The 27,330-nt window shown below is 38.7% G+C and overlaps 1 protein-coding gene across 9 annotated transcripts in view; it reads left to right on the top strand.

Annotated features, from left to right (window-relative positions):
* Window positions 1-18,748: 18,748 nt before the first annotated feature.
* Window positions 18,749-27,330, top strand: part of ZNF451 (zinc finger protein 451) — a 79,519-nt gene continuing 70,937 nt past the window's right edge. For 8 of the 9 annotated variants that reach the window (XR_011530134.1, XR_011530135.1, XM_070586344.1 and 5 more), the window contains exons 1-3: window positions 18,804-19,084; window positions 19,601-19,684; window positions 26,238-26,318. Coding sequence is in view for 6 of the 9 variants with exons in the window: in XM_070586344.1 (XP_070442445.1) it covers window positions 19,064-19,084; window positions 19,601-19,684; window positions 26,238-26,318 (186 nt within the window). In the remaining 3 variants the exon portion in view is untranslated. Of the gene's footprint in view, window positions 19,085-19,600; window positions 19,685-26,237; window positions 26,319-27,330 lie in introns of all 9 variants that reach the window. The other variant, XR_011530136.1, reaches the window with a different exon arrangement.

Here is a 27,330-nt window from a genome sequence, read left to right on the forward strand (position 1 = left end):
ATACATGTTGATTGTCTCTTCATTTGACGACTTTCTAATATCTTTTTGTATAGGAGGAACAGGAAGCTAATTTAGAGTATCTGCTAACATAGTTGATGGAAATTTGCTTTTCATTTTTGACAGTTTACAGAGATTTCTTTCAAATTTTCAATTCTTTATTAGTAATGCAATATAATTTTTACGATTGTTGTCAAATCTGAGGAAACCTGTATTGAGTTTCTCTGATATCTGAGCTATAAGATTTCAGGGCATTTCAAATGTCCTATGGAGTGAGTGCTCTTAAGTATTCTTTGAACTGATCACCATTCAGAGTAGTTCTAGATGACATCCCAAACTGACATGGCCAGCAATAATGTAATTATACACGGAAGGATTGCAAAGCACAAAAATATTTCCCAGTCAGTCCTTAACAAAATCCCAGAAATGTTCACTGCCACTCCATGGTCACAAGAGAAGGGGAAAGTACGAACAAAGGCAGCTGAAGTGGAAAGAGATGGTGGTCTTAACTTACTATGGTTGAAATGTCTAATTTTTGCAAATTTTACAAAAACATAAATATGTGAAGATATTTCTTACAGCCCCTTTATTGGAATGTATCCATGCAAGGAAACTTTATTAGTTTCACGCTAATTCTGCCACTGACCTAGTTTATTGGGGATTTTTTTGAGTTTTGAATGAGGGTAAGGCAGGCTTGGGAAGTTTCCATACACTTCACAACCAATCAATAAATGTTACCTGAAGAATGACAGGTTGATAATATTTTAAAGATGGCTGTTAAGTATGTGTGAAGGGAGGAGTTCATTTGACACTGTGTTTTAAAATTTCCCTAACAAATTTTTTTAAAGTCACTTGAGATCAAAATAAATGTATAATACTTTGTTTTCTAGCTGAAATTCTTCTGAATAAATTATACAATTCTTAACTCCACTCATGAATAATGGTTATTAACAATTTATACTTTTAAACAACAAAAAAAGTAGTAAATACAAAAATAACATACAACTATTAAAAGTACTATAAAACAGGGGCTGGCCTGGTGGAGCAGTGCTTAAGTTTGCACCCTCCACTTTGGTAGCCCAGCATTCGCCGATTCAGATCCTGGGTGGACCTACCCACTGCTTATCAAGCCATGCTGTGGCAGGTGTCCCACATATAAGGTAGAGGAAGATGGGCACAGATGTGAGCTCAGGGCCAGTCTTCCTCAGCAAAAAGAGGATTGGCGGCGGATGTTAGCTCAGGGCTAATCTTCCTCAAAAAAAAAAGTATTATAAAACAATGCTACAAATTTATATATTTTAAAATTTGCTTTATTTTATTTTTTTTCCTGCATGCATGTTCTGTGGTCTTCCTACAAGGAGATGATGGTTTCATTGAGATTTTCACCCTGTGGTGGAATGTGTGGTCAGCATCTTCATCTGTTCCCTGACATTTTTCTGTGAATGTCTTTCATGCATTTATCAAGTTTGCAGCTCTTTTCACATGTTTTCTTCTAAAATCTTTGTACTGATGGTGTGCCATAGTGTTTCTTGAAAATTTATTTTTGAATGACATGGTTTTTCCCGGTCCAGCTATTTGCAGGTGGGGTCAAATAGAGATGTGGGAAGCCACTCACAGGCCCTCTCTCTGCTGTCCCAGAGACCACTGCTTCTGGCCGGTACGGCTCCTCTGAGACGTTTTTTGTGCAGCCCTGCTCCCTCTGGTTCTCTGCCCCAAGCTGAGTCTGGCAGGACGTCTGTCAGCAGCCCTGCCTCCCCAGGCCCTTCAGCAGCAAACAGGGGACAGAGCCCTGGCCTGCCAGACGGCCCTTCACCTGCAGGGAGTGTTTTGGGGGGATCTTTCTGAGATCTGCTGCTAGGAGCCCTCTAGCTGCTCTCTCTGCCTTTTCTCTCTGCATCCCCAGCTCATGACTTCTGCTGAAGCTTGGCTTACTTCACCCCTCCGTTGTTAGATTTGTAGGTCATAGATTTTGCGTTTCTGCATGAGTTTCTCCTTTTTGGGAAGTCTACTTTTGCTGGTACTTTCTGAGATCTCCCACTCATAAGATGCCTTGATGTTCTTTGCATTTTTTGTTTAATTTTAATTGCTTTTCTTTGGGGTTCTGCAGATTTTGTCTGTCACCTATTTGCTGACAAAGTGGGGCAATACATTTTTAATCTTTGTTTTGTTGTTTCTAATTTTTCCTTGTTCCTTTGTTTGCTTTCTCAGAGGAGTGAGAGAAAGATGGTGAGGTTATCTCTGTGTTCATTCCAGAGAGTTACATCCAGTGTTGCTATTCAGAAGCCTAAGGCAACCCTGATTCTCATTCTTTTATTCAGAACCTGCCTCCTCCTACTCCTTGAGGCTCTTTTAATCTTCTTTTTCTCTGATATACTAGAATTGGATGAAAAGGTGCCTGTTGTGTATCTTTTTTTGTTCATTGTGCTGGGTACATGATGAACCCTTTCAATCTGGATACTTGCATCCTTCAATTCTGAGAAAATTTATTTTATTACTTTGAATATAATTTCTAAATAATGTCCTCCTCCCCACTCTTTGTTTTCTCTCTTTCTGGAATTCCAGTTACCCTGGGAATCCAATTATCATGGACTTGATCTCTATGTCTCCTATCTTTTCTCTACAATGTTATTTTGTTTTTTTTAAGTCTCTGGGCTTCTTTCTTTTTCTGTTTCTAGGAGACTTCCTTGACCATATAACATCTAGCCACCTATTCAATTTTTAATTTCAGCTGTCAAAATTCTAATTTCCAAGACTTGTTTCTTGTTCTCTGATTGTTTCTTTTTCATTAAAATACTATGCTTATTTCTGGATGCCCTTTATTTATCCCTCTGGACACACATTTTTTAAAAATATTATTTTTCTGGGCATTATTTGTTTCACCCAAGATCCCTTAATCTTGTTAGCTTAAATTTAATTTTCCTCCTCAGGGCCTTTCTATTTGATCCTGGGATGCTCTTTCATAATTAATATGTTACCTGGGGAGCTTCACTTAGGAGTCACTGGGTAGAAAGCCATCTGTTTGGGGGGTATCCTCCATATCAGTCTGAGGCTGAGGCTTTTGGTCAGTGCTGAATTGCTCTCCAGAAGATCCCTTGGTTCTTCTGGCTGATAATGTTTTGCATCCAGGACAAAGAAAAGGGATTGGAAGTGACAATGTTCCCAAAACAGACTTGCAATGAATTCTCTTTTCAGCTCTCAGTCATGCCCACAACTATAGCAGGCATCCTGGACATCTTTTTAACTTAGCGCAGAGAATGTCTCATGAGTAGATATGTGGAAAGGTGTAGAAGGAGGGGTGCACAGCTCCTGTAAGCAGTCTTCAACCGCTCTTTGTTACGTGGAACTTTATTTCACATCATCCCTTACAGCTGATATCAATTCTGAGCCTCTCCTGGGTTTTTCTGGGGCAAACTAGTTTGCTTCCTGTGTCCTGTGAAATCAGTTACTACTCAATTTTCTGTTTCCTAAAGTTTTCTCAACTGTCTAAAGGAGATAATACTAGATAATAACTCATAAGGTTATTTTATGCATAACGCACCCCCGGCATGTAATCACTCTATAAAAGGTAGTTATTAGTGTTTTATAACCTCTCAAAATCTCTGTTGCTGTCTTTGTGGACTTTTTAATTTCTTTATATTCATTTTAGGAAAAAAAATTGGGAGAGAAATGAAATAAATTCATGCTTTAATTCTGCCATTTCAATGTCTTAATTATTAGAAATTTGTAACTTATAACATCTAATAGTTAATTATAACTCAATATTCTGTCTTTTTAAAGACTATTTTCATAAATCTAATAATCCAGATGAGTTTTACAATCATCTTGATTGATCTTCCTCAACTCTCTTTTCCCCAAAAAACTTTTGAAAGTTTGATTCCAATGACACAAGTTATTTTTGAATCTGGGAAGAAGTTATATCTTGACAAAACTGATTCTTCCAATTCAGGAACAAGGTCAGCTTAAATTATGGTTTTTCTTTTCCTCAGTAAATATTTGCATTTTTTTCCTATAGGTCCTACAGAGGAATTTATGAATCTAATTACGAATTTAATTCCTATGTATTTTATATTTTTACATTTTATATGTTGCTATTTCCAGTGAAATATTTTTATTTTTATAATTGGTCATTGCTGTATAAAAAAATAGTGATATTTATATTTCCTTTTAAGTCTCCACATTACTCTTTTGTTTCAAATGGGTCTTTTGGCCAGGGGCAAAAAGGTTCTTCTTCAAATAACGGTCACTTTCTTTTCCTTATTTTATAGCATTGCTTATGACTTCCGGAAATAAGAGTAGTGGTAACAGATATGTTTGTTTTATCCCTCACTTGAATAGGAATGTCTTTAGTGTTGTTATGTCTGATTATTTGTTTCTGGTTGGAGGTAAGACCTTCTTTAGCAAGTGTCCCACTGCTTTATATTTTGATTTTGCTGCTTTAAGCAACAGCATACCAGAAAGTACACACACACACACACACCTCACACATAGACTCATTAAAGGAAAACAATTATCTGGGATCTTTGTAGTAGATAATCAAGCTCTATCTTCAGAAAAAAATGGACCATTTTGTATCTGAGAGTGGCAGGATTCGGAGACAAAAAAGAGGAAAGGAAACGACAGGCTCTATCTAGCTCCTTGGAGCTATCTGCCACACAGTGCTGGTACCACTTCCAGGGTCGTGTGCTTCCCACATAATTCCATTTTATGATCACACTAGCAGTGGGTAAAGACTATACCTCTTGATTTCTAAAGTAATCTATTTGGCATTATTCTATCGTTATGCATTAAGCTGAACATGTGAACAGCAATTGCTATATCCTAAGTTCAAAAGTAATGAACAGGTAGGGCTGTTTGCTCCTAAACCAAATAATCCTGATTGTATGACTTGTTTGGGTTATTTCATCTACGTTTTGTAATTCTTATCTACCCCTCCCTTCCAGCTGTTATCGTCTCCTGCACCTTTCAGCAGGCTAACCTCTAGTAAGCCTCCCCTGTCTCTGGTGATCTGCTGCTTCCGATCATCTTGGACTCAAGAATGCAAAAAACCTGCTTAATGTGATGAAGGCTAAACAGCACAGAGGCTATGATGCAGGGTCTGCGGATAACACCCAGCATTAATGTAGAATCATTTTTATGTTTACATTTATTTTAGGCCCTAGGGAGCTAATAAAAATGAACTATTTAAATTAATAAATTCCAGTAATTTTGAATGAGTAATACATGCACATGGTAAAATATTTTAAAGGTTACTTATTAAAAAATATCTGGTACCACACACACTGCCAGGGGCAACCACTCCTACCACTTTCTTATCTAGATTTCCAAATTGTCTATGCATATACAACCATGTACATATATTTTTCACAAATGGTATGATTTTATATACACTATTGTGAACTTTGATTTTTTTTTAGTTAACAATATATCTTAAAGATCATTGCACATAAGTCTACATAAAGATGCTTGATTCATTTAAATTTTTTTCTTGAAGTATAACATATATACAAAACAATGCCTGAATTATTAGTGTACAGTGTGATGATTTTCCACAAAATGAACATACCTGTGTAACCAGATCAAAGAAGTTAACATTACCAGCACCCCAGAAAATTCCCTGGTGCTCCTTCCAAGCACTGTTCAGTCACTATTTCCCAAACATAACCACTATCCTAATTTCTAATGGCCACTTTTGTATGGGTGCAAATGTTTCCACTGTATGGATGTATCCTCTTGTATTTGTAAGTCCCTTAATGGTGGACATTCAGGTTGTTTCCAATTTTTTATTGTTACAAACAATGCTGCTAGGAATCTCTCTGTACATGTGCCACTTCAAACATTTGTGAGTACACCTGAAAAGAGTGTTACATTATAAATTTTTATATTACCAAATTGCTCTTCATTAATGTGTAAATTTAGAATTCTACTAGCCATCGTTAAATAGCAAATTCTAAATAACAAAATTTAAAATGTCACTTGCCCCACATCTTTGCTTATATACCATATTATAAAATTTTTTATCTTTATAATATGTATAGGTGAAAAAGAGTACCTCTGTAGTTTTAGTTTGCATTTCTCTTTGTATGGTTAAGTCTAAGCATTTTTAAAATATAAGAAGCGTTTGTATTAGTTTTCTTGTGAACAGTCTGTTCATATCCTTTACTTTTTAACTTACTTAAAAAGTCATAGGATTTTAAGAGTAGAAAGGAATCTATGTCTTTATTTTACAAATTAATCCAGGCAAAGCTATGTGTCAAGATGTTATTGTGTTTCAGATATTAATGACTACCAGAATCATTATCTCTAGATAAATGAGGTGTGCCTATACATGAAAACTCAAAATGAGGCAAAAGGTAAATTAGGGGATTGAGAAATAAGCCCATGTCCCCTTGAAGATCTTAACTCATAAACTAGAATAACAGACCCAAGGCCCAAGTACCCACTCAAGGATCTTAACTCGAGCCACAGTAATAGACCCAAGGTCCAATTAAAGCCACAGAAGCATTGCCCTCCAGTTAAAAAAATCTTGCTTTGAGCTTGAACCAATCAGTAAATGGCCTCACTTCTCCAGCCTACCTATTCCAATCAGTTACCCACATTACAGGACCTGCATTAAAACCACTCAACACAAGTACTAACACCGGCAAAAGCCCTTCCTAACTTCCTTAGATTAAGGTTCTCCTAAACTTTGCCCATGGTTGTGGGGGGGGGGGGGGGAGGGGGTGGTCCCTTGATGTAGCAAGCTAACTATACTTGGCTTATTATGACTTAGGCATGTCAATGTTGGTCTGCCATTGGTGGGCTTTGACAATTTAGAGGTCCCGCAGAGACTCTGTTGAGATCCCTCTTAGAATGGACCAGGATCCTCAGCATGGTAATTGTGTGCACATCTGAGACTGCTTAAGTCCACCTTGCCCGTAATGATGAGGTACTTTCACACCAATCTCAGCCCTAACCTTTCATGGTGCCCCTCAACACAAGTTTATTTTTTTACTCTTAGGTTTAAGAATAAAATGTTGGATTCTGATAAGGTTGTATCATTTTGTCTTTTTGTTAAATTTGGTTTGTATCAATGTCTCCCGTTCCTTTTTACCTTTCATTTTGATGTCTTCTGTATTCTTTTTCTGTAAAGGAAAGCCTTGGAGGAAAAGGCAGGCATAGGTCTGATTAGACTATTCTTTGAGTTGGCCCTGAAAACTAATGAACAGAAAGTCTTGTTAGAATGTCATCCTTTCAACAAACTTTGCTTTGGGTCATCTCTCAAAATATTATAAAAACTCTCCTCAGTATTGGTTTTATGTCCCTTAGAACTGACTTGATTATTTTCACCTGTTTGAACTGAGACTACAGATTTTCAGGCCTATGTTAATGACAGCTAGCCATTAGTTAGGATGTGGAGACAAAAGATGCAAAAACAACACTTTATCTGTTTCAGTTTTCATGGGTTACTGGAATGGGCACTTACTTCTTATATGTTTTGTCATTACTGTCCTAACTAATGCTCCTAGCTTTCCAAATGGCACAATTTCACCAAGAGTAATTGAGAACTAGTGGTCATTTTGAGGAACCTTTAATTACAACTAAAATTGTACATTTCAAAGGAATATCAGAGATACATTTGATAATAAATTTTGAATCAATCTAGGGACTTAAAATCTTGGCTTCCCTAAATTATACCAATTAGCATATTTATTAGTATGCCCCTGAGGAATTAAGGCTTTGTTAGAAAATATGGACACAAGAAAGCCAAAAACATGACCTGAATATCTCTGAGGTCCAAAGAACTCCAGCCAAACATCAACCATACCAGCAAAGGCTGGGTAGGGAGCCTAGACTTCCACCTTCATCAGCCCATAAGGAGGTATCTTCATCCCCAGCCCTCCCCAACACGGCTAAAGAAGAAAAATCACTTTATACTTTTGATTGACACAGAAAAAGCATTTGGCAAAATTCAACACTGCTTTGTGATAGAAACTTTCAAAAACTACAAAGAACCTATAGGTAACATTATACTTTATGGTATAAGATCAGGAACAAGGCGAGACGATCATTCTCACCACTCTTATGCAACATAGTGCTGGACATTCTAGCCAGTACATGAAGGCAAGAAAAGGAAATAAAAGGCATACAGACTGGAAAGGAAGAAATAAAGACTGTCCCTATTTGAAGATAATTGACTAAGTAGATAATCCCACGGAATCTACAAAAAAAAAAAAAACTCTGCTAAAGCTAATAAATGAGTTCAGCAAGGTCACAAGATACAAGATCAATACACAAAACTCAACTGTATTTGTATATATAGCAGTGATCATATAGACACCAAAGTTAAAAATACAATACCATTTACCATCACTTAAAAAAATTTTAAGTATAAATCTAACAAAACATGTACAGGATTATATGCTGAAAACTACACAATGCTGATGAAAGAAATCACAGAAGGTCTAAATAAATGGAGAAATGTGCTGTTTTCATGAATTTGAATACTCCACATAGTAAAAATGTCAACTCTCACCAAATTGATATACAGTTTTAATGCAATTCCAATCAAAATCCTGCAAGATTTTTGTAGATTTAGACAAGATTATTCTAAAACTTATATGAAAAGGCAAAGGAACTAGAATAGCTATAACAATTTTGAAAAAGAAAAGTGGGAGTAATCAGTCTATTCAACTTCAAGACTTATTATGTAGCTACAATAATCAAGACTGTCTGGTATTGGTGGAGGGATAGACGTAGATCAAAGGAACAGAAGAGAGAGCCCAGAAGTAGACCCACACAAATATCTCCAGCTTATTTTTGAAAAAGGCACAAAAACAATAGAGGAAAAATAGCTTTTTCAACAAATATGTCTGAGCAAATAGGCATCCGTAGTCCCCCCAAAAATGCCTTTCAACCTAAACCTCACATCTTATAGAAAATTTTCTCAAAATGAATCATGAACTAAAATGTAAAATATTTTAGAAAAAACATAGGATAAAATCTTTGGAATCTAAGACCAGACAAAGAGTTCTTAGAGTTAACAGCAAAAGTATGATCCATAAAAGGAAAAAGTGATAAAATGGGCTTCATCAAAATTAAAAGTTGTGCTCTGTGAAATACATTATTGAGAGGATGAAAGACAAGCTACAGGCTGTGAGAAAATATTTGCAGACCACATACGCGATGAGCGACCAGCATCTAGGATATATAAAGAGCTCTCAAACTCAATATTAAAAAAAAAAAAAGACAATTAGAAAACAGGCAAGAGACATGAAGAGACATTTTAACACACAATATACAGACGGTAAGCACATGAAAAGATGGTCAATATCATTTACCATTAGGAAAATTACTGTTTACTATTTTTTCCAAATGGTAAATTAGGAAAACCTACATTATGAAACCTACTATGTAGCATCACTACATACTTATCAGAATGGCTAAAAAAAAAAAAAATAATGACAACACCAAATACTGGTAAGAATGTGGCTCACTCATTGATCAACTTGATCACTCATATATTGCTGGTGGGAATGTAAAGTGGTACAGCAACAGTCTGGAAAACAGTTTGGCAGTTTCTTTAAAAAAGTAAACATACTAAACCATGTGACCAAGGAATTGCACTGTCGGGCATTTATCCCAGAGAAATAAAGACTTATATTCACATAAAAACCTGTACAGAAATATTCATAGCAGCCGTATTTGTGACAGCCAAAAGATGGAAACAACCCAGATGTCCTTTGACATGTGAATGGCCAAACTGAGGTACATCCAGACCATGGAATATTATTCAGCAATTAAAAGGAAAAAAGTACTGATACACAGAACAACTTGGAAGAATCTCCAGAAAATTATTCTGAGTGTAAAAAGCCAATCCCAAAGGTTATACTGTGTGGTTCCATTTATATAACATTCCTGAAATGACAAAATTATAGAAATGGGGAACAGATTAGTAGTTGCCGGGGGGTTAAGGAGGAAGTGGGGCCAGCAAGGAAGAGGGTACGTCTATAAAAGGACAACAGGAGGAATCTTTGTGGTAATAGAAATATTCTGCATCTTGACTCTGTCATTGTCAATATCCTAGTTGAGATACCATACTATAGCTTTGCAAGATGTTGCCGTTGGGGGAAACTATATATATATATAAACTATATATATATATATATATATATATATATATATATAAAAGTCTCTTATCACATAAATGATTTGCAAATATTTTCTCCCATTCTTTGGGTTCTTTTCGCTTTCTTGATGGTGACCTTTGAAGCACAGAAGTTTTTAAATTTTGATGAAGTCCAATTTATCTAGTGAGTGTTTTAAAATTTCAGTTACTGCACTTTCCAACTCCAGAATTTCCATTTGGTTTTTTTTCCTATAATTTCTCTTTATTATTGATACTCTCTATTTGATGTGACATTGTCATCATACCTTCTTTTACTTCTTAATCATGTTTTCCTGTAGTTGTGAACATGTGTATAATGGCTAATTTGAAGTCTTTTTCTGACACATCTGTTCTCACAGTCAGTTTCTGTTGCCTGCTTTTGTCTTGGTTATACTTTCCTGTTTCTCTGCTTGCCTTTTAAGTTTTTGTTGGAAACCAGACATCTTAAACAATACATTGTAGCAGCTCTGTGTACTGGTGTCCTCTTGCCTCCAGGACTTGTTATTCTCATTTGCTAGTTTAGTGATTGGCTGGATAATTTCAGTGAAGTCCACTCCCCACCCCTCCAGCAGTGTACAGCCTCTATGTTCTTCTCAGGGAGATGCAGCATCCCACAGTCATCCATGGGGTGACAGTGGTTTGGGGAGGGTTCTCCTCCTCTTTCTCTGAGCATACCCAACAGTTAAAATGCACCAACTGTGGCTGGTTGCATTATTGTTTTCTACAATGCCCTAGGGGATGAATTGTTCTACAAAGTAATCCAATCAAATTCTGTCTCCTTTGAAAGAATAGTTGCTGACATCAATGTCTGATATTTATTTTGTCCCTTAGCTATCTTATTCCATGGTTTTCATGAAAACTAGGCAGCCTACAGTTTGTCCTGTATCGAGTGTCCTCCCAATTGCCTTTCACCACAATTTCCACTGTTCTTGAGAGCATCTATGGGGAACTTCTCCATCATGTCACAAAGAACTCAGCTCCTTTGTGAAGAGATTAGGAGCCATCTGTTTTAGAGCCTGTTCTCCTCCCAGGGAAAATCTCTAAATCAGGACACAGGAACTAGGGGTGGGGACAATGACAAGCTTCTCTTTTAGTGACATCTCATTCTAGGAGCTCAACAGTTGGTGGAGGAGTGGAGGCATCAGCCTGAGGTTCTCTGGTCTTGCCTCTTCTGGCATAGAACCATTGCCCTAGCTGGTGGGGCAAGGGTAATAAAGGCCCCAGTATTCTCAATGTGCTGTGTTCAAGGTAGAACTTCTGTTCCACGAGTGTCAGCTGCACAGAAAAGTAGAACCCCTATCTCATTGCACTCACAGGAGACTTAGCCTCAGCAACAGGTAGCTGGGGCCAAGATGAGAAATGCTGATGTCCTGCCCATTCCAGGAAAAGAGTGCTCTGACTGGAAGCTGGAGGTGAGGGAGTGCAGAGACAGCCCTTTGTTCTTGGCTGCAGCAGTGTGGAAGGGAGTCTCTGTCACACTGATCTGGGAGGGGAGTGGGCAGGAGTGGTCTTGGTTCAAATACCACAGACTCTTGCCTTTGTGACAGAATTTTTATAGGTTTCCCTCAATAGATGTTTCTTCATCTGCTCTTTGTCCTTAACATTGAACCTCTTAATCTCAAATCTGTGTGCCTGATGTGCAGTAAGTCAATCATTGAGACAATGGTGCTTGGAGATGGAGAAAGGTTTATTTGAATTGGCCAAATCAAGAAAGTGGGAGGATAGGCTCTCTCAAATCGGCCTTCATAAAAGAAGAAAGCAAGGGGTTTTATAGAGCTAAGGGACTTGGGAGGAGGAGTTTCAGAGAAACAAAGGGGAAACTGGTGTTTCTTTCACCCCAGATAAGCCCTTGGACAACCAGACTTCTGGGAGTCAATGGAAGCTAGGGGCTGGTTATCTGGTGATCGTAACTTCCTTGAAGGCATTCTTTTTCTTCTGCAAAACCAGCTCATAAATCCTTGTGACCCTTGAGTCACCCCTTAGGTTAAACAATAAAATAGCAAATTAACAAGATTAACTTCTTTTCACCTATGTCTGTATTGGGAACAAGGTCAAAGGGTAATCATGTTCTTACTAAATATTTACAGTAACCCTTAGGTACCCAGCTTCATCCTTGGGTCTACTTCCAAAGGCTTTAAACACTTTTTTAATATAGTTTTCAGCAGTTTCACTTGGGAGCAGGTCAGCACAACTTCTCACACTGTCATGCCAGAAGTACTCTACTATTTTCACAACTGCATGGAACGTAAAATTATCTCAAAAGAAAATTAACTAATCAGAACATAAATATATAGCATGGCTGAACTACATCTAAGACAAGTGTTATAGGTCTCATGGCAGAAAAAGTAGACCCACAAGAAAAGTTGTTAATTTTCTCTGATATTCTGAACCTCTAATATCTACTAAGTGATTACTGGGTAACATGCAATGAAGGCTCTCTTTTTTAAATTTTATTTTTTTATTTTTTTAAAGCTGAGGAAGACTAACCCTGAGCTAACATCTGTTGCCAATCTCCCTCTTTTTGTATGTAAGCCATCACCCCAGAATGGCCACTGACAGATGAGTGGTATAGGTCTGTGTCCAGGAACTGAACCCTGGCCGCCAAAGCACAGCACACCAAGATTAACCACTGGGCCACCATGGCTGGCACACAATGAAGGCTCTTGACATGATTCTAAGTATCTGCATTCTATGTACAAACATCAAAAAATCATGTAATGAATCAAAACTACAATGAGACATCACCTTACACTTGTCAGAAGGGCTATAATTACCAAGACAAAAAATAACAAATGTTGGAGAAGATGTGGAGAAAAGGAAATTCTCACACATTGCTGGTCAGAATGCAAACTGGTACAGTCACTATAGAAAACAGTATGGAAATTTCTCAAAAAATTAAAAATAGAGGGGCTGGCCCGGTTGCAGCAGTTAAGTTCATGCACTCTGCTTTGGTGGCCCAGGGTTCACTGGTTTGGATCCCAGGCACAGACCTACGCACCGCATATCAAGCCATGCCGTGGTAGGCATCCCACATATAAAGTAGAGGAAGATGGGCATGGATGTTAGCTCAGGGCCAGTCTTCCTCAGCAAAAAGAGGAGGATTGGCAATAGTTAGCTCAGGGCTAATCTTCCTCGCAAAAAAAAAAAAAAAAAAAGTAGAAACACCATACAACACAGCTATCCCACTACTGGGTATTTATCCAAAGAACCTGAAGTCAACAATTCAAAGAGACTTATGCACCCCTATGTTCATTGCAGCACTATTCACAATAGCCAAGATGTGAAGCAACCCAAGTGCCCATCAATGGATGAATGGATAAAGAAGATGTGATATATAGATATACACACACACATGATGGACTACTACTCAGCCATAAAAAAAGACAAAATCATTCCATTTGCAACAACATAGATGGCCCTTGAGGGTATTATGTTAAGTGAAATAAGCCAGACAGAGACACTCATGTGTGGAAGATAAACACATGGAGAAAGAGAACGGATTAGTGGTTATCAGAGAGGAAGGGGACTGGGGGGAGGGCATAAGGGGTAAAGGGGCACATATATATAGTGAGTGACAAATAATAATGTACAACTGAAATTTCAAAATGTTATAAACTATTATGAGCTCAATAAAATGAGGAAAAATAATCATGTAATGAGAGGTTAAGAAAAAAAAGGAAATCAAGGAGTTCATACTTACCATAAAATTTTTAAAAAGAGAGAAGTCAAGACTCTTTCTTACAGAAAAATGCCAATTGAAGAAAGTTGAGAAGAACAGTGGAGTTGGAATATTGCCATTTTGTAACCATCGTAGTAAAGGCTGGTACAGGCAAAAATCATCAGAATATGCTATACATAAGGGAATAAGTTTCATGAGGAGCGTGATGTTTGTATGGTCTGAGAGTATATTCCCTACAGATTGCTAATCAGTTGTCAGAGGAAAAACTACACAGTGGTGATGCTGGATGATGCCTTGACCAGATGATTAAAATTAATATCCTCAGTGAGGGGCAGATAGCCATCACGAGCCTCTAGATGTGATAATCTAAAGCACTTCAACAGCACTTACAGTGTTTTTTCTCCTAATGCATAACCTAATCACGAGGAAATATCTGAAAAAACAAAATTGAGGAACATTGTACAAAATAACTGGCCTTGGTACTTCAAAAATATCAATACCATGAAAGACAAAGGCTGAAAAACTGCTCCAAATTAAAGAATAATAAAGAGACATAACTCAATGCATTATGGACTGGACAACTGGTAAAATGCGCTAAGGACTGTAGATTAGAAAAATGTATCATATCAATGTTAAATTTCCATATGTTGGTAATAGTGCTGTTACAGACTGCATGTTTGTGTCCCCCCCCCCAACAAAATTTGTACATTGAAACCCTAATCCCCAATGAGATGGTATTTGGAGATGAGGCCTTTGGGGGGTAATTAGGTCATGAGGGCGGAGCCCTCATGATGGGATTAGTATCCTTATAAGAAAGACACAAAAGAGCTTGCTTCTCCTGCTCTCCACTGTGAAGATACAAGAAGACTGCAAACCAGGAAGATTGCCCTCACCAAGAACCAGTTCTGCCGGCACTTTGATGTTGGACTTCCCAGCCTCCAGACTGTGAGAAATAAATTGTTGTTTAAACCACCCAATCTATAGTAAATTGTTATAGCAGCCCAAGCTGATTAAAATAAGTACTATGGTTATGTCAAACAAAATTCTGGTTCTTAGGAAATATACACTGAGATATTAAGGGATAAGGAGGCCTGATACAACCTACTCTCCAGTGACTCAGAAAAATATATATGTATATGTATGTTTCTGTGTATAGCTAGAGAGAGAGGATATGATAAAACAAATGTTATTCTTGCAATTCTTCTGTAAGTGTGAAATTATACAGAGACGTCTTACCTCTGCTTAGGATTTTTCATCCTTCTTCAGCTTGTGGGAAGAAACAAATATTAGTTATACCTACCTTAGATTCCTTCACAGTTGCTCTTCAGAAAATAGATTCCGACAACTATTCTAACATGTAGATTATCATAAAAGAGGATAGATCTTAATACTTATGATCTGCCAGCAAGACTTAAAATTATACCTACACAAACTGTGCAACAGGCCAATTCCTTTAATGAATACAAACCAGTTCTAATACTTTTGATTGTCCATAGTGTTTTCAAAACCCTTGTGACCCACTACAAGCTGAACCATCAGAAGTTTTGTTCAGTGGCCTTACATGGTGGAAGAGTATTACTATAATGAAAATATAGTTAACAATGATCCTCGAAATATTTCTAGAAAGGGTAGTTTTGCAAATTGCAATGTGTAATAATACCACTAAAAACTACTGCCATCAGTTTACTCATAGGGCAAATACATTATTGCTTGGAGGGGAGAATATCCATATTAAGCTGTTAATTAAGTAATTAACAGCTTGCTCTAATGAGAAAAGTGACTTGTACTTATAAACCAGCCATAGAAATGAACCACTCTCTTTCTGTCCTCGGCTCCAACAGGCTTCTTTTCCTTATGTGTACCACTTGTACAAAATTCCAAACCTGAGAGGAACAAAGAAATTGCACCATAGACCAACGGGCTAGTCTTTTATACTCTTTCAGAACCAAATGCTCTTTGTTCTGTTTCCATTACTCCCAGGAAATGACTAAGACAACTGGTTCCATAGAGGTACCTTCTTCCCTGTAGAATATTCTGTTTTGGCACAAATACCTATAAATCTATTTCTTACTTTATCAGAAATTGTTAAAGAGACCATTCCAGCTGCAAGGTCTTAAAATCAGCACCTTTAATCCAAACCAAATATGATTCTTAATAATAGAATTGCATCAGAAGTATTTGTGCTTTTACTAAAGCATAGTAAGATTTGGTGCTGTGTATACATGAACTCTTTTGCCCAAGGTGAATGCTCCTTAAATAAATTACAGGCTAATGCTAGCCATACTTTCCCTTCTTTGAGATTTATGAATATTGGATAATGATTCTTAACAAGAGTTTGAGCCTTACTGATGCATTTAATTTGCCTCTTGGTAGCATTCCCTTAGCCAGGAACCAGGTTTCCAGAATCTTAAATGCTGCTGTGCAGCCAATGTTTAGACAGATGGTTCTATAAATAATCATTCAACAAAAAGCAAGAAAGTCAATAAAAAACTGATGAAAACAAAACTAAAGTTGAAGTCTGTACTTCTTTGTTATATAATGAGTAGAAGGAAGAATATCAACATAATGTCACTGATGCAGATCTGGAAATCCATTATGATGTTGCTTAGGACAAAGTCTAAGAAAACTAAGAGGATAGTTATTAAACCCAATGACAGGTTCCCTTTAAGATCTTAACTCATAAAACAAAATAATGGATCCACGGCCCTAGTAAACCATAAAAAACATTTCCCCATGGTTAAAAGTCTCCATTTGGAACTCTGAACCAATCAGCAAACAACCCTGCTTCTTCCAGCTCTAACCAGTTCCCTACTTCACAGCCAACTGATCTCTTAACACCACCCAACCCAATCTCTTATGAATTTCCCAAGGTCGAGAGACTCCCAAAAGTTGCCTAAGGTTTGTTCACCTTTGCTACACCAAGCTAAACAAACCTGGCTTGTGGGAACTACAGGCATATCCCTAATAATCTTCTGCTAGTGAGTTTCAAATGATTTTCCTATAAACATACACTCCAGCTACCCAGAGAAAATTACTTTTAATATTTAAGTAGGTTTCCCATTTCTGGCAATGTTTGCCTGATGGTTTGACATGGTTCTGATCATATAGTACATACCTTGCAATTTTTTTAAAATATGCTTTTAGAAATTTTAGCTCAACACTTTTAAGGGAGGTAAAAACACTCTATGTACAGAGTTATGTTGGTAGAGTACATACCAAAGTTTAACTATTCCATTCCCCAATCATTAGACATTTAGACATTTTCCAATTTTTGCTGTTACAAACAAATCTGTGATAAATAATATTTTGCATAAAGCTTTTCCTATGGCTTAAATTATGTCCTCAGGATAAATGCTTGCAATGATAACTGAACTGAAGGGTATGAGCATTTTGGGGCTCTAGCCACACAATGCTTCTTTTCCAAGAGTTTTACCCATTAGCTCCTACTTGCAACTGTAACCAAACTCAGTGGGTCCGACTCTTGGTGAGTGCAGAGTGGAAAAGCACAACCAAGGCGGAGGCAGGTGAAAGAAAAAGGTTCATTGTTGCACAAGCAATGGAGAACACTGGGGCTAGCTCCCAAAGCAGTGCCACCCCACCCCCCACCTCCCCACCCCTCCCAGCTTAGTGCAGGTGGAGGTTGTCTACACCAGAGTGCAGAGGCTATGTTACAACTGTGTAACAACTGGGCCTGATCAGGGCACATGGGCAGGCCATTACTTACAAGTTCAAGGCCATTACATAACAGATTCAATGCAACATGCCATTTAGAGCTGGAGCAATTTGCAGGGATCCTGGGGCAACCGTGTAAGTTTCACTGTAGGATGGCAACATCTGCAAAAAAACGAGGACCTCATCTTCTGAAAAACAGCACATTTGTTTCCTCCTTGTCTGGAAAACATTTGACAGATTATATTTAGTTACGGATCAGATTTTCAGCAGTAACTCTTTCCTTGCCTGATTTCCGGTCATATAACCAGTTAAAGTCAATGTTCTACTGAACTCTCACCAGCACATTAGGGGAATCTTAAATACAAGCCTTGCCCAGACATTTAAAAGTTTTAGAAATAATTACACTACATAGAGCTTTTCAGGAACACAACAGGCAGCTCTCTCATTCTCAATTTGCCTCTACAATTCTCAAACTTACTAGGTAGAAAAGCAACTGAAGTCATAAAGCACTTGGTGGAAACACAGGAAATATCAACTATTAAGGAGTAATTATTACAAGCATAGGTAATCAGATGGTAGTTTTGCATACAGACAGGCAAAAACAGGCATCTAAGATTTAAAATAATTTTCCGACTTAAATTCTTTATGAAAACTTAATGACTATTGTGGGTGTGTTAAAAAAACGCTGAGGTTTTTTGGGTAAGGCATTAAGAGAGAAAAAATTAAAAAGCATAGTTGAACACGAGTGAATTGCAGACTGCTTTTTGAGTGTGAACACCGAAAAAAGGTCAACTATTTTATTTTAGTAAGGTAATATCTGAGAACATCTTTAAAAAGTGCATTTTAAGACCACTGGTCTAGGGCTTAGAGATAGCCAGCTAGGCCTCGGCTCCCTGTCCTATTGGCTGCTGACTCTAGCTTCGCCAGTTTTCTTCAGGTCAGCGTGGGGAGCGCTGGTCCTCAATTTTCTTCCTCGGATGTATTAATACATGCTGAGGCTGGGAGATGGAAGCTGGGGAACAAGTGAGTCACGAAAGGACACCTCAGATTTCTTTCCTGATCCTAGAATTTAGCTAAACCTCCACATCCCCGGCCCTACACAAAAAAAGAAAAGAAAAAAAGGGAAAACTGAGAAATTAGCTCCTATCACTCACGTTGACGGCTACAACTGGAAGTGGTGAGCTTTACTCACAACCACACGCCTGAACCCCGCCCCCAACAGCTCCACGGAGGGGCGGCCGACTTCAGCCTGGCGTGGCGCATGCGCTGTACGTTGAGGTTCTTTTCCACCACAGCGCGGCGGTCTCGACCAGAACTACAATTCCCAGGATCCTGCGCGCGAGGAAGGAAAGCCGGGAGCGAGCGGAGGCGGCTCCGGGGTAGCGGGCCCGGGCGGGCCGCTCCTCCCTTTGAAGCGGTTTTGCGCCTGTTTCCGCCCGCGGCGTCGGCGCTCACGCAGGGGCGGGTGACGGCGGCGCGGAGCGGGGCCGGGCGGGAAGGGACGTCGTGGCGGCGGCGGCGGCGGCAGGTTGAGCAGCAGCGGCGGTGCTGTCAGTCGGGCCGTCGGAGAAATGGGAGAGCCGGGGGCGGAGGTGAGCAGTCGGGCGGCGCCGCGGGTCCTCGCCGCCCGCGAGGCGCTGGCGTTCGGCCGGGGCTCCCGGAGCTCGGCGGCGGCGGCGACCCGGCCCCTCGGCGTCCCAGGGCGGGCCTAGTGCGGGGCTGCGCGGGGACCGGCGGCAACAATGGCCGCCCCCGGCCCTGCCCCTCGCCGGGCCCTCGTCGCCGCAGGCCTGCCCGGGGAGCGGCCCTTGGAGCCGGCTTGCTGTTGGGTGGTGGGCTCGCGGCCCTCCGGCCTGGGAGGGGGAGTCGGGCTGGGGGCTCGTTCTGGCGGGCGGGCCCATCCCGCGCCCGCGCCCGCGCCCGCGCCCGCGGCGGCAGGACCCGACCCCGAGCTCTGTCCTCGGCCGGGGTCGCGGGGCCTTGCGCTCGTTCGGCTTCCTCCAGAGCTTTTTGTTGAAGAAGCTCTTCCTTTTTTGTTCCTTTTGGAGAAATCTGTTGCCCCAAGCATGTGGCGGTACAGCTGAGCGTGTTCTGGCTTATTTTTATAGATAATAGAATCTGTCCCTCCAGCTGGGCCGGAGGCATCCGAGTCGACAACGGATGAAAACGAAGATGACATTCAGTTTGTTAGCGTAAGTAGCAGCGACCTTCGCGTTTCCCGAGTCCAAGACTGTGTGGTTGGTAATGAGATTGCACCTCACCTGCTCATCCATCATTCAGCAAATGTGTGTGTGTCTGACGGGTACCAGGCACTGTGAGCGTGGCCTAGCGCTATATTTCCCAGAAGGGGTCTCTGAGCCACCGCGGGAGCCATCACAAAGACGGTGGCCTAAGGTACACGTTGTGCACTCCATCACGCTTCTCCTGCCTGCATTTAGGGCCATTTTATACTCAATGTACCCAAGGTTTTGTCTCTAGACTGTGTTTTGAAATGGGGCAAGAGTAACTTTTAAAAGACGACACCCAGGTTAGGGAGAAGGGAGGGCTACTGATGAGGACAGAAGTAGAAAAGAAGAAGAAGGGTGCAGGAACTGGAAATCTGAGCGTTATGTAGCTTCATAGCGTGAAGGCAAATAGCTGCAAGACTCCTCTAACCTCTGAGATCAGGTCACACTAGTGCAGCAATTGATTGTCATAACAGAGATCCTGCATCACCAGGAACATACGATATCTGTCTGGGTTTCTCCTGCTCAGGGCAGTAGTTTTCCAGGATTAGTAAGTGTAATGTGCAGATTCTTGGACCCCGCTCCAGACCTGTTGAATCAGAATTTCATGGTGCCGCCCAGGAATCTTCGTTTTGGCACAAATGCAGGAGTATATGAATCTCTGAACCACACTTTGTAAAGCATTGGTTTTGGAAAAAAAGGGGTGTGATGTGTTTTGAGATAATTTTCACCCTTTAAAACTGTTAAAAGTTTTACAAAGGCTCTGCTGAAAGTATCTTAGCTGGAAAATACTCCTGCTCTACTTGAATATTGTAGTTGGTTTTGATTTGGTATTAAGGCTGTGTAATTTTTCTTTAATAGTGTGTGTATTTGTTGAAGTTGGGCAACTTTTGTAAGACTAGTTATTAAACACTGTCTTTTATTTACCCCAACTTTAGGGCCATTGTGGTAATCTGCTGTGTATTGTATGTAAATGGATTTGTTGAGGAGTCTTCACAAGATCATTTTCCTGACTCCCTTTGCCATTGCTAGTGCTATGGTACTTTGTCCTTTTCGTTTTAAACTCTTAAAGATTTGGGGTGTCCGGAGGTTGATGAGTTGTGTCTTGCCCCTTTCTTCACTGTGGCCTGAAGGATGTTTGAGAACAGTCTTCCAAGCTCTTTAGGATAAATATTTCTGGTTCTTCCTGAATATTGGTACATTTGTGAACGGAGAATATTTATCTTGATATTTTTTGCAAATAAAAGTAAGAATGATACTCTTCCTTATGAACTGTGGGCCTTACTTTGACGATCACAGATGGAATCTACACAGATAAGATTTGAAAAATATTTTTTTGGTAGTCTGTGTAGTGAAGAATTGTAATGTGGTTTGTGACTAATTGATATAAGCTTGTATTAAGCTGAAGTTTAAAAATACTCTTAATTTCAGTTTTATTTTAAATATAGAAAATCTGTCTCTGTGCATCAGGAATAAAACACGTACAATCAGTGTAACTAACATGATTCAACATCTTATATTTATCCCTGTTTCCAAATACAAGTTCAAGTATTTGATAGCTCCAAGTGGAGAAGTGAATGATATACATTAAGTGCAATTATAATACTAGAAGAAACCTATTAAAAACATTCCCTTTGCATTTTTAGTGATAATACTTAAATGACGATTCATGATACCTTAATTCTATTTAAAATATATTTGGAGACAGAATCTTCTACTTCTCTCTGTAGCCAGTCTTATACTTGACTCCTCCAGGTAATGCTGATCCAATAAAGATAATAAGTAGTTCTCTGCTTAAAATTTCTTAAGATACAAAAAGAGCATTATGATGTCACTTCTTGATATTCTCTGGTTTGGGTTTCTTAGTTTGTGCTTGTCTAATTTTCCCATCTTCTCCACGTGGCAGCACAGCGGTCTTTCTGTGCTTTATATATTGCAAAATATAGAGCCCCAAACTAAACATAGCACGCTGAAGGAAAGCGATCATAGAGATGTGGAGGTGCAAAAATGAACTTTTTCATTTAAATTTTATTGAAATAATAACATGCATACAGAAAAGTACACAATTCATAAGTGTACTATTTGATTTTTACAGAGCCACTACTCCTGTGTAAACAGTGCTCAAATTAAGAAACAGAATGTTACCTAACAAAAATTTTTTACTTAGTTCTTTTGCTCTCATTTTCTGTTTAGTTTGGTGATACGATCCCTTATTCAGCCACTGTCTTTATGTCTTTCTTTGAATCTGCAGATATTTTAATTAATTTACTCCTAGAAAAATATTTTAACTAAGAGCTGCTGACATGATTTTCCATAGTGCTAGTCTGGATAAAAAGGTATAAAAACTGCTGAGGCAACCTATATAATCTTGATAAGGGCTCATGAGAGTTAGGGTCCAGCCAAGGTTACTGGTATAATGTGGAATCATTGAGCATACAGAAATAATGAAGGAAATGAAGGTATAATTTCGGGAGCACATAGGTCAATGTTAATAGTTTAGCTACAGTAGAAGGGTCATGGGCAAAAATGAGAGGATCTTTTTGCTGGGTGTCTTGTGGCTGTAATTAGCTCAATAAATAAAGCTAATTTGGGAGCTCATAATATGCAAAGTCATGAATTAAGTACCTTAAAGTTCAAAGATTCATCGGACATGCATTCTTCCCGTAAGTGTCAGTGTTTCAGTGTGGGAGATGAGATAGGAGATGAGAACTGTGTAAATAGTTCCAGTGGAAAGTTCTCTTATAAGAAGTCCATGGTGCTATCAAAAAAGATATAAGACTTTCAGTTGACTGCTTTGGCATAGGTAGTATTTAGTATTTGTATGTGTTTAAAAGCGCATTTTGAGAAAAAATAAGGAAAGCCGTCAAAGTGGGAAAGCAAAGAAGATAACGTGTAGATCTGGAGGACAAGTTATTTTTAAAATGAGAGAGGGAAGGATGAGCCAGGTAGTGTAGATCTTGAATTGTGAACTACCTTTGAACCTAAGGTAGGCAGTTGAGAACCATTTGAAATTTTTGAACTGGGCAGGACTGCAGAAGTAAACTATGTTTCTAACTTCTCTATATGGAAAAAAACCACATGAGTTATTTAGGTTTTTAGATTAGATTTTTGCACCTATGCTCAAATCCATATTCTTTGTTTTAGTAGGGTAAACTACTTTTTTTGTAGACCATACCTTAGTGTATTAACATCACTTGCCACTTAGTAGGTAATTGATGTTTTGATTTTGTATGAGAATCAGTTTTCTAATAACCAAGATGAAAGCTTTTTATTTCATTAAAATATATATATTTTTTATCTTAGAATATTAATTCAGCTGTGTTCCTAAACTATTTTGCTTATGCCCGTGCTCCTGTCCCTAAGTTCTGTGGCCTTGGGAGAATGGGATGAGAATGATGGTTTACTAGTTAATGGATGGTTCAGATTCAAATAAAATACTTTGTAATTGGAGGACCACATGCATTTATGCTTGTTAGGGATGAAAACAGTCATAAACATTATAAAAATTACTTTTTCTTGACATTTGTATTATAAACATTACTTCTTTTGGGGAATTAATAACTTAGTTTTTGGTCTGCGTTATCAGTTATTCAGAGTTGGGGACAATAGCAGGTAGTCCTTTTGCTTTTATTGAAGGGAAGAGAAAGTATCTTGTCTCAGAAACTTAGGTAATAAGATTGATTTAAAAATAGTATGTATGTTTTGAACTACCTCAGAATTATGGTGACCCCACAGCCAATTATGTGTTTAGACAATCGGGTGTACTTCACTTAGTTTTCTTGTTTGTTAAGTGGGATAATAGTAATAATTCACTTTCTCACCTTGTGAAGTAATTGTGGGGATTAAATGAAATAGTGTCCATGAGAAGTTTAGGCCTGTACAGGGCTCAATGACAAATGTTATTGATTAGTAGTAAAATAAATGGAGTGCTAAAATGTTTTGATTCCTTAAGTTCATTATGGTGAAAGTTTTTCCATAGCCGCTGTGAAAAATTAGCTAAAGTATTAGAATTTGTTTACAAGTAATCTTTTCCTTTGGGTCCTTCTCTTTCCTTATGTTTCCACTCAGCCTTTTTGGCAGTCTCAAACAGGTTCTGTCTTCTCCTTCTACCACTCTATCACTTACAAGTCCATAGTTGTTTGTTGAGTGAATGAATAAATACTCTAAATGACTCCTGCTTTTTCTCATTTTTGGATTTCCTATCCTGATTCTTTGTATTCTTCTCTCTTAATTAATGTGAATCATATGAAGTTGTCCTTGTTTGGTAGTTTAAAAATGGTTGCATATCAGTCTAATGGTTCACCCCGATCCTGCATTTCTGGTAGTTTCCTCTCATCTGTCCTTACTCTTGCCCTTTCTTCTCTATCTGCGGCTACATTTTAATCCTATTTGTGACTGTTTTCCTTATTCTGTTTTTTTCTTCCCATTCTACTTTTTGTTCTGTGCCCTGTTACCTTTTTTATCTCCTTTTTTTCTTTACCTGTTCATGGAAGCTCTACCCCTACCTCTGTGCATTTCTGGTAACCTGGGGACTTTCTTGGTGTACTATTTTCTGTGGGTATGTGGTGAGAGTTCCTAATGCACATTTCTTGAAGAGAGTAAACTAAGATGATTATATGAACAGGAGAAGCTATTTTATTTTTATTTCCTCTCTCTACTTCCTTTTCGGATTGAACGTATGATTTTGACAATCTTAATACCAGTGGTAGGTTTTAGTCATCTCTGTTGACCATGCATTAGAGAAGATCTGTCCCTCTTTTCCTCTTTTTTAAACCACCATTTTCCTAGTTCAGGCAAAAATCCTAATTACTTTATTACGTAATCCCTGCCCAGAAGTGTTGCTCTTTGGTTCTGTCTTGGTGGCTGGATCACTACCTGCAAGGAGAGTAGTTTCCTGCTTGGGGCAAAGTTGTACCTAGGGGAGAAACAGACTCTCTTTGAGACTGGACGCCTCTTCTCAGGAACAGGGCCTATAACTAGATCTTAGCTTCTGTCTCCTGACTCTAGGGTTTTTTTCTGTTAATTTTTCCAATGAATGTATCACTTTTGACTTCCCAACAGTCAACTTTCCCCATCCTAAGAACTCTTTCCCTCAGGCATATTCTCCTCTTGTATTCTTTTTTCTTGTTCTCAACGTACTAGATTTTTTTAAAAGAATAATCTTTACTCGTGGCCTCTTATTTTTTAGAGCCTGGCTTCTGTGCTCACCACCTTCTTGAGAGTTGCTCTCGAGATCAACGGCATTTTTAAATCTCCTTGCTGTCAAATTCACTGGCATTGTTTTGGTGCTTAATGTGTTTGGTCACATGTAGCATTGACAACTTTTTGTTGAGATTTTCTCTATCTTTAGTTTGTTTGGATTTATGCATTCCTGATTCTTCTCTGATGTCTGATTACCTACTTAGCTCTTTTTCCTAAATCCTAAAATTCCAGCATTTCCTCAAGAACCTCCTTGAATCTCTTCTTTCTCAGAACTCTTTGATTTCTTCCTTCCCAATATCCTAGTTTCAGTTTAATTCTAGAGTCTTTTGGGGAGCAACTCCCAAATTTCTATTTCCAGGTATGTTCATATATCCAGATTACAGGCCTGCATTTCCAGCTGTCTGCCAGATACCTCTGTACCACTGGTACATCAACCCATTATGTCCAAAAGAATGTCAGCTTTCTGTTTCTGTATTCTAAATTTATACTAATGGCATTAGTATCCTTCTAGTCATCCATGCTTGAAATCTTAGGGACCACTTTAACTCCTTGTTATTGTTGGGATTTTGTTTTTATAGCCAGTCATTTTCTTTTTTCCATTATACCTGTGTATTCTCTTGTATATGCACCACAACACTGTTCTTCTTGCCATTGCTGTTGTTTTATTTCTGCATTATTATGTGCCTGGACTGATTAATTATCCTGCTTTCCCCACTCTCTGTACTTTTCTATTGATTAATCTTCTTAAAGCATAGGTCTTATAATATTATTCCCATCTTAGTGTTTATTGATTCCCTTTTGCCTATGGTATAAAATCTAGGCTTCCAATCCTAACATTCAAGGCCTCTTCTATGATGGAGTCAGAATGGATGGAAAGAAAGGATGGAGAAGAATCAGATCTGATGTTTGACTCTAAAGGAGTGGGAGATAAAGCAAGCTGTTAGTCAAAGAACTTCATGTTTTTGAGCTTGGATATGTAACGGACTGTTGATACCCATCCCATTTGAAAAGCACTGGATCATAATATATGTATCCTTGTAGCACTATTCCTGTGTTAATAAGCCTTCCCCAAGAAGTTGACACAGTCCTAATACTCTATCCAGGTTTAGGTTCTTCCTTTTAGGTTTGTCATCATTTCTTATTCATGTACTTGGAATATTTTCCTCTGCAGTTGAAGTGATTATTTTCTGCCACCCCTAAGGCTTCCTCTTCAGAGGAATTCTTGCCAATCCCAGCCAAAACAAAAAAGATTATTTGAAATGCTATTTTAGTGTGAATAACTGTTCATGGCTTATTAATTTGCTCAATTCTTTTATAGGAAGGACCATTGAGACCTGTTCTTGAATATATTGATCTGGTCAGCAGTGATGATGAAGAGCCCAGCACCTCTCATAGTGATGTAAGTACATTATATTTGATTTTCATTTCTTTCCTTGTGTCATTTCAGAGGCATTCTCCAAAGAGAGTTATCCAATCAATGAAGGCTGTGTTTAGGAGCTCTAGTGCTTTAGAGGATAGTCCATTTCTGTTAGAAGGAGCCATAAAAGGTAGTCCAAGGAGTCCTTTGCCTAGAACATCTCCTGCTTCCAGTTTTGGTCCTTTACTTTAAGTGAGGATGTGAAGGGATAAAATGACACAGGAAAGTTCTAAGCCTTGGAGGTGATACCTGATAAAAGGGAAATGGAATAAAAATTGCAAAGCTTTTTGGCTCCTTGTGCGCTTCTCCTTTCCTCTCTCTCCTTAGGTGCCCTGTAGAACTGGATCTTTTTCTTCCAGAACCATGGGGCCACAGAAAATTTCTTTTGTCTTGGAGGAAAGGATATGTGAAGACCCTTTAGGAAATGGAATGTGAGGAAGGGTTATAGTTGATCTATTACTTGAGTCGTCACTCCTTTTAACCTCCTCTGGCCCCCATATATTTGGACTTTTTTCTTTTACCTGTGATTTACTGGTTGTGGGTTTGACCCTTAAACTAATACTTCCCTTGCTCTGAGAACCAAACTAGGTAAGCTTTTTGTAGTAATCTTCTTTCATTTGTGTTATCCCAAATTTCTAGTAATGGGCTATTTTCTTGATGGATTAGAGAACTCCTGGCTCTTGTTCAAGGTGGCCAGAAAACTTTTTGCTCTATGATACAAATTGAGACTTGGACTTGGGATCAGAATACCTAGGTTTTAGTCTCAGCTTTACTCCTTATTACTTCTCTGACTTTGGATAAGTTAAGTAGCCTTTTAACCTTAGTTTTCATTATCAAATAGGAATAATACCTACCTCACAGGGTTGTTGTGGGGATGAAATGAGGTAACACATATATGTAAGCTCCTTGAAATCAAACTACAAATCATAAAGTAGGACTATGCAACTGGAAAGTTTTGTTACTCGGCGAGTGAACGAGAGAAAATTTTTAAGGA

Source organism: Equus przewalskii, chromosome 19, assembly GCF_037783145.1.
Source record: "Equus przewalskii isolate Varuska chromosome 19, EquPr2, whole genome shotgun sequence".
NCBI lineage: Eukaryota > Metazoa > Chordata > Mammalia > Perissodactyla > Equidae > Equus > Equus przewalskii.